This window comes from Dromiciops gliroides, chromosome 3 (genome assembly GCF_019393635.1).
Source record: "Dromiciops gliroides isolate mDroGli1 chromosome 3, mDroGli1.pri, whole genome shotgun sequence".
Taxonomy (NCBI): Eukaryota; Metazoa; Chordata; class Mammalia; order Microbiotheria; family Microbiotheriidae; genus Dromiciops; species Dromiciops gliroides.
The window spans coordinates 45,554,991-45,569,444 of NC_057863.1; the positions used below are offsets into that span (position 1 = coordinate 45,554,991).

Below are 14,454 nucleotides of genomic sequence, written 5' to 3' on the forward strand. Positions count from 1 at the left end.
TAAAAGAAAACTTGTTATACCCATAACTTCAGCTCCTGAAAAATCCTATGACATCTGTCTGTCATCTTTGAAGGCCCACAAACTAACTTGGTATGTTTCCACAAGATATACTATCCATCCTTGCCTATCCTCTCCCAATTAAGGAGGGTCTTCTCTGCTATCCTTGGTCCACCATCAATAGTCTCAGAATGCAGATGGGTCCCATAAATTAATCAAACATTCCTCTATGACAGATGGGTATTAGCCCACTTCCTTTAAAATAAGCAGTCACCACCCCCATGATGCTATCTACCCTGTACATATTGTCTTCTCCACCTACCCAACTTTGGCCCAAAACTATATTCAGGCTGGTGAGTCCTATGTTGGCGTCTTTGGTCATTGCATGAGTCCGTTGATCCAATTTATTGGTTACTGATAACCTAACTAATAAATTGATCATACTCAGATCATTGGAGTGGTTTGCCGTTTCCTTCTCCGGCTCATTTTACAGATAAGGAAACTGAGGCAAACAGGGTGAAGTAACTTGCCCAGGGTCATACAGCACTGAGGAGGTTGGTAAATAAATGTAAGGTAAAGATGATAATTACCAATAAGTCACAAATAAGAAAAAGAATTCAGCAACTCAGTACAGTGTCAAATGCTTTACTCCTAAATTTGAATCAAAGAGGAAATACTTACACAGTGAGGGAGCTTGTGTGTCTAGAAATCTAAGCAGGACATTCTGAAACACGGGCAGGCTGGACCCAGCAAGGGAGGCTGAAGAAAGAGATTCCTTCTCATCTAAGACTTCTGATTCACCACAGCGCTAGAGATTGAAAACAGAACATGTTTGCAAAAGTGGGGTAATCACAGCCATTTGGTTCCTTTTCTTCCCAGCAATTTTATATTATAAATGAAGTGCCAAACAGTTACAGTTAGTTACTGGTTTTTCTAAGGATGATAGACAATGATCTGTTTATAAGTCCTGGGTATGAATGACAGAGGAACAAATTCAATTATGATGAATGTTTCAAAGAAAGGAAATTTGGGTGATATCCACATGGACCAAATTAGGCAATAGAATTGACCCAGATGCAAGATGACATAGGCTGTGTCTATGTTTATCTCCTAACAATCTCTATAGCAATGGTGTCAAACTTTAAAAGGACTGAAAAAGATACTCCAGTACATTGACTTAGAAAACCACAAATTAACATTGTTTTTGTTATATATTTTAAATTTTTTTCCCAATTATATTTTAATCTGATTTGGGAGTGAATTTGACATCTCTATTCTACATTAAAGAGGTATAAAAAATTTTGGATTTCTTAATAAAATAAAATACTCTATTAAAAGAAAAAAGACTTATTTAATTATATTTAATTCTATTATATATATATATATGTATGTATATATAATTATATTCCCTAAGTATGGTCAGGAATCTGGGAGTTGGGTGGAGTTATTAATCTGCATTTATTTTTGCAAAAAGTATCTTACCTAATTTGAGTAAAATTGTAGTAAAGAAAAAGTGATGCTACCTAAAAGACTATTAGTTCCATACCCCCATTGTTGAGTTCTCATATATACTCAAGGTGATCGACCACCCACATGTATCTTCTAATGGAGCTACATCCTAACCAAAACTCTGATTTTTTTTAAAGTACCCCATGGGGCTCAGATCCTTTCTATGTCAGTCTCAACTTCCTATAGCACAATTAATGACTCCAGGGTGATCATTTGTGGTCAGTGTTATGTGGGCAACAAGAGAAGGGAGGGCTTGGTGCAGAAGTTTCCTACATTCTATACTCATCTCCTCATTAGATGTCAAGTATTTCTGAAACTCTGTTTGATGTAGCGCCCCCAGACACAATACTTTCTTTAGCTTCAAATCTGTATGTGTAAATAAAAACTATAAATGTCTCAAAGCAGCATCCCTTTCCTAGGCCTTTTAATGATATTCTAAAGTGGATATTGAAATGAGAACATAGATAGGCAAGTAGAAATTTTAGTGAAGGGCCTTTGTGTTGACTCAAGAAATGCAAGCATTTTGTGTTTACTCATAATTCAACTATTGCATTTGAAACTGCCTGAGAAAATGGTCACCACAGGGCTTGCTTAGGATTAAGGTCAAGCTACTAGGGGAGATCTAGTGTGAGACCCTCTCTGCTCCCTCTCATCTCCATTTTAAAAGCATACAGTTGGATATATGAAAGTATGTGTTACCCTGATCTTCCCAACACAGCCATCTGGAATTATAACACTCAAAGCCCAGGTGAAAAAATAAACAAAAACCCTTACTTCTGCCTCAATTTCGGCCTGCCTCTTCTCCAAAAGTTTGGCCACAGCCATGGCCCGGTGTTTGCCAGACCTCTTACAGCTCACAGCCCACTCACACAGCAAGGTCACCACAGCCTCATCGTTTGGAGCCACCTAGCCAACAGGAAAGAATAATGGTGGAATTTATCATGGTGGGGGGGGGGAACAGAGAGCAAAGACATGGTACATGCAGTACATCTAAGGTTTTCAACAATATATTTCTTAGTGTAATTAATTACAATAGAAAGGCATCACATTTTTATAGAAAATGATCACAAGTAAATTAAATGACAGATATCAATAAAGCTGTTCATTTTTTCCCTAATAAGGCTGTGAGATGCAGGAAAAATAACACCTATTGGCTTAGAGTCAGAGCACCTGGGTCTATATCTTTTCTCTATCACTTACTTATGTCCTCTAGGATCTAAAATTCTGTTGGAATTATATCGGAATCATAGTGAATTCTACAATTAACTAGATAGAGAACCACACTACCCTAATTCTAGAAAGCTAGAAGGGACCTCGAAAGCCATACAGCCCAACCCTTTCATTTTATAGATGAGGGGGTGCAGCTAAATGGTACAAGTGGAAAGAGCACCAGCCCTTGAGTCAGGAGGACCCGAGTTCAAATCTGAACTCAGATACTTAATAGCTAGGCAAGCCATTTATCCCCAATTACCTCAAAAAAAAAATTTATAGATGAGGAAACTAAGCTCACAGAGCTTAAGTGACTTGTTCAAGATCACACAGATAATAAGCAGCAAAGGTAAGATATGAACCCAGAACCAGTATTCTTTCAAAAATTTCACAGTGTAAATAATAATAATAATAATAGTAGTAATCATCATCATCATCATCACAGTGGCAAAGGATTAAGTCCTTCTTGGTTCTACCACTCTGTGGTTCTCCCAGATGAACTAAATCTGTTGTTTCGGCTGGAATATGTTCGGTCTACTGGAGTTCATCCATTAGGCAATTAGTAAATATGAAAAAACCTTGATCTGTCCATTCATTCATTAAACAAACATTTATCAAGTGGTTACTACAGCAAAACTGTGAAATGTTTAATGAGTGAGACCAGCCTTCTACTATCCTCAAAGTATAAAGGATGACAAAATCCCATGCTCAGAAAAGGAAAACTCCCCTTGCTGCTAAGAAAGAATCCATGAGCAGGACATTCAGAGAGCCAAAGGCAGGAAGGCCAAGTCCAATATAACAGTCTATGATACGATCAAATCACCATCACAAGGAAAGGGATACTCTGATTGCTAGGTGCAACTTCTCTAAAAGGCCGGTCCTTTGGAATGATGGAATTCACAATTTCACAGTGCTATAAGATGTGCAAAGCATTTAGCATATCTCATTTAATTCCTACAACAACCCTGTGAAGTAGGAATCTTATTTCCATTTTATAGATGAGGAAACTGAGGCTGAGAGACCCAAGTTCTCATAGAACTCAGCATTTCCTGTATTTCCATTACTCAAGCCAATGAGCTGCCCTGGAGGTGGGGTCACAGTAATCATGCTGGAACTTAAAAAAGAAAGAAGGAAAGAAAGAAGGAAGGAAGGAAGGAAGGAAGGAAGGAAGGAAGGAAGGAAGGAAGGAAGGAAGGAAGGAAGGAAGGAAGGAAGGAAGGAAGGAAGGAAGGAAGGAAGGAAGGAAGGAAGGAAGGAAGGAAGGAAGGAAGGAAGGAAGGAAGGAAGGAAGGAAGGAAGGAAGGAAGGGAGAGAAGAAACAAGCATTTAAATTCATCCCATTTGATCTTTTTGCCCCTCTCCCTCTGCTTGAGCTGAGCCAAAAAGCCCCATGGGCTTTACAAGACGCCAGGTCAGACAGCTGTGGGGAGGGAGCACTAGCTCTCTCCACCCTGAGCGGAGCTATCCCAGAGATCCTTGGCTCGTCCAGGGGCTCTGGAATAGCCCGTGCTGAGGCACAGGATGCTTGAGCATCCCCCCAGCCGCAGCCCTGACTGGCGGATTAGCTTGGTGTGTGGGTGCAAAAAAGCCCTGAGATTTGAGTGGAGAAAAGATATATATACCTGGGGGGTTGACTAAACAGGGGGCTACAAGGATGCAGGAGAAGGCTAAAGGACCAGGAACAGAGAAGAGGAGGCCGGCAGATAAGACTGAGGGAGACTGACAAGATTAAGAGAAAAGAGAGGCTGACAGGTTGTACATTTTATTTCCCTGTATTCTTAATTTTAAATAGTATCTCATAAATAAACTCTGCTTTGATTATTTAGTTAGGAGGCTTCTTCATATTTTGCTTATCAATTTGGGAGTGGAGCAGTGTGGTGGAACTTTATAAACAGCCCATATTAAGTTAATAGCAGTCAGATAGCCAGTCAGTCAAAAGTCCCAGAATTAGTCCTCCAGTCAGATTAGCCCCCAAATTAGTCCTAGTCATTTAAAATATTTCTACATTTGAATGGCGACCCAGATGGGATTTATGGCCCAATTATAATTTTCCAAAACCTATAATTTTTCATAAGTACAGTTATTATAATTTTTCCAGGTTAGTTTAATTTATTTTTAAAATTTATTTAATTTTTAATTTTTAAAAATTTTTTTACATCAGCAAACTGATTTAATGACTGGCCAAGTTTCACAACTAAGCCATCCTGCTAAGCCTCATTGATGTGTGAAAGGTCATTTCTTCAAAAAGAATAAAAATGATGGACTTATAACGTTGGCCTTTTTCATGCATACAAGAGAAGCATCCATGCTCTTATGAACAGAAACATTCCGTGTCCTAAAAACTAAAGATGTTTTTGATGATTCACACTAAATTCATTGTAGTTCACTTTTATAAAAAAAGGATTCAGTAAAGAGAACACCAAATTAAAAATCCAGCTATCTCTGTGACACATACTAACAATAATAATAATTCTTTAAAATATAAGAATGAATTATGTATACCATTTGATAGCGATAGCTGAGATTTTATTCAACTGATTCTTGAGGGGAGACATTTTCTTTCCATCTCAAGTCTAGAAATTTCTATAAAGCATATTGGAGCCTCCAGGTCATGACATAAAAGGACTGGATCAAGGTCTTTGCCTTGAGAAGAGAAGAATGGGGGAGAGGGAGACAGGAGGAGGATGTGATGGCTATCTTCAACTATAAGAAGGCCTGTCATACAGAAAAGGGGATTAGACTTTTCTCCTTGACCACAGGGAGATAATCTAGGATCAATGAGGGAAAGTCCTGGAGAGACACGTATGCAAGGAAAGCCTCAGCGCAAAAGGGTATGGGCTGACGTGGAAGGTCCTGGGTTTCCATCCTTCAAGGTCTTCAAGTACAAGCTGTATGACCACAATATTTTGTAAAGGGAAATCTGACTAAAGTATAGGTTAGACTTGAGGGTTCTAGCATCCCAAGTATGAGATTCTGCAACTGGGCCCTTCAATTTAAAATAAACAAAAGGTCACTAAGTCCCACTCTAGAAACAATAATTATATATTTTTCTTAACGACAGGCTGAAAAGTGTTCTCTGTTTGGCTAAACAGCCCAAATTAAGACCTGAAAAATAGCACCAGCTGGCTAGTTTGGTGAAAGCCCCAACTCTTCTTTAAAAACAGCTGTCACATTTTGCATGTGAATGCATCTATATTCAGGGAGGTCCAAATTAAAGTTTGGTTAGTCATGGAGTCTCTGCATTCGCTGTTTATATACAATGAATGAACAATCAATCAACAAGTTTGCACTAAGTATTTACGACATACCCAACACTGTATCATTTATAGACTCATCTCAGCCTGGAGAGGCTGGGGTATGGGAACCCTCATCACAAGGAAGGTGCATGCTACCTATGTCTGAGAGCCCACCCATAGACCAATGCCCCCAGCATAACATGATCATGGTGATTCCTCTGCCATGACCTACCTGATCTATGTCTTGGCAATGGGTTCCCCCCTTCATTTTCTCCCCTCTCTTTCCACTATCTTCTTCATCACCATTGAAATAACCCCACCCCATCCACTAGGCACAAGAATTTCTCATAATGGCCCCATATTATTTAGTATAGTGCCTAATAATAGGAGCTTAATTAATGCTTGCTGATTGACTGAAAGTGGAAGATACTAGGTGAAATATTTTATTCCCTCTTCAGATGAAAATCCATTTCAGAGAGGAATTCTAATTGCACAATCTTTTTGTTCCTTAATCCTATCTTGAAGAAGCAAACATCCAAATGTAATCGATTACAATGGCCAATGGAGAAAGCTAGAAAGTCAGGACAGCTACTTTTAGAGGATCATGGGGGGAAAAACAACAACAAAAAACATCAGGCTCCTCATCATTTAAACATCAGGAAGGTCAGGACCAGAAGAGATCTCATACCCAGCACTGTGACTACAAATTGACATTATTCTTTGGAACTAACCATAAAGCAGTCTATAAAAGGTTTAAGTCAGCACTATAAACTTAAATCCTAAATGGATTTTTAAAATATCAATATAAGAAGTCATACCACTAAAAAAACATTCACTTGGACCTCAGTTTCCCCATCTGTAAAATAAGAAGGCTTAGACCACATGATTTCTAAAAATCCCAGCTTTAAATCTATCATTTTACAGTCATGTGATTCTCAAAATATGGAGGGAGATCACATTTGTCAGATGGAATATTTTTGAGGTTATACATTTCAATTTACAATGAAAGACATTTTACAACTCTAGGGTTCCACCCTGCACAGTATATCCAAATCTCACAGGATAAACAAGTCAAGGTAGATATGCCCGTCCTGTTTACCATTCCACTTCATTCTGTCTAACTCCTGAATCCTGGGCAACTTGCTTTGTAGTCCCTTCTGTCCTCACTTAACCCTTAGTCCTTCCATCCCAGCCTAGCTTCCTTTTTCTCTCTGGGTAAACCACAAATCTGATGAGCAGAGAAGCCCAAATCTCTAAGGCTCCAAAGTATTTACAACCCTCTTACATCATCATAACTTACTAACACCATGCCAAAGCACTAAAGAATAATATGATGGAAATTACTTTATGTTTACACACTCAAAACTCAATCAGTGTCAAACCCAAGTGCTTGCAAATATTTACACTCCAAGAAGTAAAAGCACATAAAATTGATTTGCAATTTAACTTAGGTGATTCTAGCTTCAAATGTCAATTCTACATAAAATAAATGAAGGCATCAATATCAATCCATTTAAAATACAGCAGATGCTCAAAATTCTCAATAAATTGGGAGCAGGCAACAAGTCTGAATTATTAGAGAGTATGAACTATGGAAGACAGAGTTTTATCATTTTCAACAACAGCCCGTTTCCAATTTACAGGCTGGATTCCAAAAGTTTGTTTGGAAGTTGGGTCGTTTACAGCTTGGAACGCGCTACACATTTTCCTACCATATGTTGGTGGTTAAGTTTCCAGACCAGGACACACAAGCCTATTTAAACTATAATGAAGCTGAAATAGATCTGATAATAGTTCTGAGTCCTAAGTCCTTTCCAAATCTTCAGGACCTCCTAGCCTTAAGCCTGGGGCTTCATGCTTTTCAAAATCTCCAAACCCCTGAGCCCTGGGTTAAACAGGAAATGGGGTAGGCAGGTGGAGACTGACTGGAGTACATACACAAGTTAGAATGCACCAATGATGGGCAAATGAAAGGTTTGAGTTGCAAGGAGGTGGAAAAGGTGTTGGTTAGCAAACTTTGGTTGTTCCCACAAGAACAGGAATATAGGGAAAGAGTTCTAATGGAAGGTGGGGTCAATGGTTAGAGTGCAAGAGCAGTTATTTATTCACCCAGTGTTCAACCCCAGTCATAGCCCCCTTACATTGGGCATAACCTGAGGTCCAGGAACAAGTATTGGTAAATACAGAACCCTGAATTCGTACTTTAATGATTACTACAGCACCACCCATAATCCAACACATGTAGGTCGAGACTTGTTTTAGAAGACTGGGTCTCCCCATCTTGACCAGGCTAGCAGGACAGAGGCTACTCCCTATTCCATTGCTGACTGACACATAATCTTTGACATGCTCTATTCCTAACCTGGACCAGTTAGGACCTCCTAACGAAGGCTGGTGGTATCCCACCTCCGCTCGCCCTATTAGTGCCATATTTAGTGTGGATACCCAATCAGCTTTGGCCCTATTGCAGCTCAGAACTCCCAGACAGGCCTGCACCACTTCTCCCAATCCTTGTATACTTTAAAGAGGTCCCCCCTCCTTTTAAGTGAAGCATTTTCCTAAAAACATCATGTTCATGCATTAATTTGCTTTAAAAAGACATTTATTCACACAGCTCAGAAATATTCATCCATTCCCCAAAGGAAATGGACCTGGCCAAAAGAAATGTTTTTCTCCCTCTGCTGCCCAGCTTCTAAATTTTAGCAGATTTTGAATGACTGGAGTTGGAATTAATTAGTTTTTATTATAAGTGAGAATTACAGATACAATTATAGAAATGGTGTATTTTTTTTAGCCTTCATGAAAAAAGTCAATCACATTGATAGTTGATGTAGATAACGTCAGGTCTTCTGAACCAGGGTATTTTCCCTCCTATTACTAATTAAAAAGCAATTAATCAAGTTAATGATCCAAATGCAAATTTTTTATCCTGTATATCTTCTTATTAACCAACTGTGCTTAAAGCCAACCCTGTTCAATTCAATTTAATAAACATTTAATTAAGCTCCAGCTATGTTCGAGACATCATGATAGTTGCTAGGGGAACAAAAATACTTTTTAAATGCTCCTGTCTCTGTCTTCAAGTTCAGAGTTTATTGTCCAGTAGAGGAAAGGCCACGTACACAGATGGTATTAAAAGGGAGAATATGACGACAAAGGTGGGGGGGGGGAGGGGAAGGAAGGGATATGCCTTGCCCAGCCCTCTAGGAGAAAAATGCTGTTCTCTGCCTTCCTTCCTAGGTCTCCATCAGCCCTGACCCTCCCAACTCCCTAACCTGCTCTACCTTCCCCTTCAGTCTTGATCCCATAATTCCACTGCCTTCTACCTTTGAACCCCTTGCTCCATATTCTGACCACCTTATCACACCACACCTGGAGGTGACCATCGACTTTCTCCACTTCTATTCCTGTGTTGATGAATACCACCGGAGGGAATCACGCATATATTAATATTTTTGGAGGTAGCCCAGAAGGAACCATTACATAATGAAGGTGGGGAGATGGACTATGAAAGGAATAAGCTCTTTGGGCACTGTCTTTCACTGGGAACAATAGGCTACAGAGACAAGTGCAGAAGAATGGGAGGATTGCAGTAGAGTTAGGAAGGGTCCACCTGAGATTAGATAATGGGCAGTCCTTCCCTGTCCCCTTAATGCCTGAGGCCTTCCCTCTGAAATGATCTACAATTTCTCCTGGCTATATCTTTTTTTTTTTTTTTTTTAGTGAGGCAATTGGGGTTAAGTGACTTGCCCAGGGTCACACAGCTAGTAAGTGTTAAGTGTCTGAGGTTGGATTTGAACTCAGGTCCTCCTGACTCCAGGGCCGGTGCTTTACCACTGCGCCATCTAGCTGCCCCGGCTATATCTTGCCTATACATAGTCGTCTAGAGTCTCCTCCATTAGAGGGTGAACTGCTTAAGGGCCTGGGACTGACTATTGTTAGTTTGGGGTTTTTTGTTTTGGTGTCTTTAGTACATAGCACAATACCTGGCACATAGCTGATGTTTAACAAATACTTCTTGGATTGACTTGAGTCATGCAGTCAATAGCAGGTAGTTTTCTAGGTTACATCCAAGGCCTACCTATTTCACCTGTTACAAAAGATTTCACCTTACTTAAAAATGCCACCTTGACACCTTTAGCTAACTTTTTAAAGTTAAAACTTGGGGTTTGGGTTTTGGTTTTGGTGAGGCAATTGGGGTTAAGTGACTTGCCCAGGGTCACATAGCTAGTAAGTGAAAACTTAGTTTTAAAACTAAGTTTTAGCTAACTAATTCACTCCTTGGGGTCACTGGCCATGAAATAGACCTCATGACTGAGCTACAAGGCCACTCACTCATAAAATAAAAGAGGATAATTTCCAAGGGTCTTCACTAAACCTCTCCTATTAACTCACCTTATCCAATTGGTAATTTCTACCCTAGAAGGCCGAGCTTGGCCCTGAGGAATGTCAGGTCAATTTCCAAGGGCACCCAAACAATATTGAGTTCCTACCATCTAACAAGGTATATACACAGATATATATATATAAGACATGCTTCTTTCCCTTAAGTAACTGAAGTCTAATTGAGGAAGAGAGACACTAGGCTCCCTTGCAGGATCCTGGACAAGTCACATTACATCTCAAGGGCTTGGTTTCTCCATCAAGCATAGGGCTTAAAAAATGTTGGACCAGCTAATGTCTAAGATTCCTTCCCACTTCAAAATCCAGCAATCCTAAGATTGAAGACCCAGCAAACTCACAAACAAGGAGAATGTTAACAATACAAAAGATAAATGTTCAAAATTACAATTGAAGCACACTTCATGAAGAGGCAACAAAGGATCACTTGCCAAAGAAAAGTGTTTATTATTGTTCAGTTGTGTCAGGCTCTTTGTAATTCCATTTGGGGTTTTCTTAGCAAAGATAGTAAAGTGGTTAGCCATTTTCTTCTCCAGTTCATTTTACGTTTGAGGAAACAGAGGCAACCAGGGTTACATGATTTGCCCAGGGTCACACAGTTAGTAAGTGTCTGAAGTCATATTCGAACTCAGGAAGATGAGTTCTCCTGACTCCAGCCCAGGTAATCTTTGCACTATGGTGCCACCTAGCTGCCCCACAAAGGATGCTGTAGACCAGCAGTTTTTAAAGTGTGATCTGAGGATAACTAGGGATCCCTGAGACCCTTTCAGGGGGGGGTCTGTGAAGTCAAAATGATTTTCACGATGATGAATGAATATTCATTTAACTCAGTAGTCTCAGAAACCATCACAATAATGAAAAACTAGAGCCAATATCCCACTAGTCATTATGACATGTCATCATTAATACAACTAATTCTATTTGTAATCAAAATTTCCCAGCTGCTTTGAAAAAACTATTTCATGTTTTACATGATTGCACACATATAAATTAAATTAAACTGCTTATTGTCTTAGGGAGGGGAAAGATAAAGGAGGCAGGGAGAAAATTTGGAATTTACATTTTTTAAAAAGGAATGCTAAAAACTGCTTTTACATGTAATTGGGAAAATAGAAAATACTATGTAAAAATATTTCAAGGAAAAAAAAACTGAGGCTAAAGAATAAGCCGGTATTTCCTTGTCTACTTTTAAAGTACCTCAAAAGGAATAACTGACCCACTGCACAGTCCTAAGGAACACTTAAATTCCTGTGCTACTGTTGCTCAATTACATAAGAACTTCTCCAAGTGCTCAGGCCTTGTCAGGCCTTAGATTTGCTATTTAAGTGGGAATAATAATTAGCTACTTTATCTTTCAGACATGTGAGCACATGGGAATAGTACATTCCCAAGAAAATGAGGTTTGATTTTTCTGAGATAGCTCATTGTTAAAAGAAAAAAGGGAGGGGGGGGGGAATCAATCTCTCATTAAGGATGGAGAGAAAAACCAAACCTGTAATTGGACACTAGAGGAAGACCCCCGAGACATCTTAATCGAATGCTATATTTATAGCCGACTAAAATGAAAAGTTTAAATGTCAAGTAAATATTTAGTCAATCCCTTTGCATATTTTAATAAAAGTATTTCAAGTGTAATTTAGTCTGAGTACTAATAAGGAAATAATATAAACAGTATATTATATTAGACACTTTGTGTGCAGTGGCCAAGGGGGTGGTGTCGGCTGTCCTTCCAAAGTTGGGCATATCAAAGAGAAACCAGCCACTTCCCCAGTGGCCCAAGGGCTGGGAGAAATCTCTCATCATGGACAATGGGCAGATCAATGAACATTATTTCCAAGATACAGTGGTGAGCTCGTGGTGGAATTAAAAAAGGCAGGCTCAGAAGACAGAAAACTTAAATTCAAATATTAACCTCTGACAACACCTTTATGGCACAGGGCAAGTCTTCTAGGTCCTTGAACTTCAGTGTCCTGAGTTATAAAATGAGGCAGTTGGAGCAGTTGACCTTTTGGGTCCCTTTCAGCTCCAAAACTATGATCCTTTAAGTCACAGATGACTGCTCAGTGTTTAAGCATTATTTCTTCTTATTAATTTGAAAGTTCCTTTCTTTTTAAAATTAATAATAGACATATGTATTGTGTAGTTTTATTGAGAGACAGAAATAGATGATATATATATATATATATATATATACATGCATATATTCTCAAGCAATGTTTGAGCTATAGAGGAAGGGGATTTTTTTTAACTTTATATTTACCACCCGTACATTCATACAGCTACCACCCTCCCTCAGTATCCATGAGAACTATCTTAATGGCCTCCTACTTGGTCTCCCTAACCCCCCAGTCACTTGTTTCTCCAATACATCCTTCACACAACTGCAGAAATATTCTTTCCAGGCTCTTGTAAAATCTTAACATGTAACTCCAACGCTATTAGGAGAAAATATAAGCTGTAATATACATACCTGACTCCCACTTCCTCATCAAACTTATTTTGCATCATTTCCCTTTTGTTGTTTAGTTGTGTCTGACTCTTTATGACACCATTGTGTGGTTTTCTTGTCAAAAATACTAGAGTGGTTTATTTCCTTCTCCAGCTCATTTTACAGGTGAGAAAACTGAGGCAAACAGGGTTAAGTGATTTGTCCAGGGTCACACAGCTAGTAAGTTTTTGAGACTGGATTTGAACTCACGAAGATGAATCCTCCCGATTCCAAGCCTAGTAGTGCTCTATGCACTTTGGTGCCCATCTAGCTGGATTACATCTAGTGTAATCAAGTTGAGCTATTGGTGTTCTTTATACATGGCATATTCTCTCCCATCTCTGGGCATTTTCATGGGCTATGCATGGAATTTCTGGTACCCTCCTGCCTCTCTTTTCAGAATCCTTTATCTCCAGGACGCCAAGGTGTGCATCCTGGGCCATCGCCAGTCATCTTGACTTTTATAGTGCCACTGCACTTCGATGAGTCAGGAGGAAAGAGTGAGGCTGCTGATTTTGCACAACTCTGCCTCACTTAAATCCCCATAGCATTGTTGGTCCTCTATGAAAACGAAGGATGAACAACAACATCTCCCTTGGCACCTTTAGCCTTCTCTGACCTCCTCAAGCCAGTGTTTTGTCCTTCCTCAAATATTCCTATAATACTTGGTGAAGACCTACTTTGGCCCCAGTTCTATCTCCTTTGTATTGCAAATACCTTTGTGTAAATTATTTCACCTCCCTTCCCCAGTAGGTCCCAAGATCCTTGTGGGCTGGTCATTTCATCTTTTGATCCTGTGCTCATAGCATAGAGATTAGAATAGAAGAGAAACCTAATAAATATGCCTTGAATTCTATTGAACGGACTTGCCGATGGTCACACATCCAGTGTCGACTAAGTGGCTCAGAAGCTAAAGACATCATAGTTCTGAGCAGGGAGGGGGAAACTATCTGAGGAAGATACTGAAATCCAAAGTAGAAAATCATCTCTGAGGCAGCCAATTATTTGCTAGCTGCCATTAATTAGCATTGTGTCAAATGTACAAGTGATATCCCTCATCAAGATTCTAATAATAGAGAAGTGGGAAAAGATCCTTACTGATGGTTTAAAGGGATTCAGGGATGATTTGAATTATATTCAAGAAATTAACACTTCTTCCTAAAGTCCTTGAAAGATCCTCTCAATAGAAAGTAATTAGAATAATGGGATTTAACTCTTAAGAGCACTCTTTTGCATCCTGAGATGAATTTACTTTGTCTGGAACCAGAGAGTCTACTGACGACTAAAAATGCCAAATAAGTTTCATGGAGGAAGCATGTGTGATAACATTAGATGAAGCAGAGAACTGATGAGTTCGGTGTCGACCCTGACTCAGGTGTGTGAGCCTGGACATCGAATTTAACCTTTCTCAGATCTTCATCTGTAAAATGGATGTGACACTATCTATACTTTCTAGGGAAGGCTTTCTGGGTAGCAAAGGGACATATCCAAAATTTTAAAATGATATAAAAATAGATTATGCGAATTAAAATTCAAAAGTATCTGTAACACTCACCTCCCAGGGTAGTTGTGAGGTTCGTGTGGGAGCACATATTGAATACTCTACTAATTTTT

General features: G+C 39.3%; 1 protein-coding gene across 1 annotated transcript in view; it reads right to left on the reverse strand.

Moving 5' to 3' along the window:
- MED12L (mediator complex subunit 12L) overlaps positions 1-14,454 on the reverse strand; it is a 389,065-nt gene that overhangs the window by 270,444 nt on the left and 104,167 nt on the right. Inside the window, 2 exon segments of the mRNA XM_043991447.1 lie at positions 679-805; positions 2,281-2,412. Coding sequence (XP_043847382.1) covers positions 679-805; positions 2,281-2,412 — 259 coding nt within the window.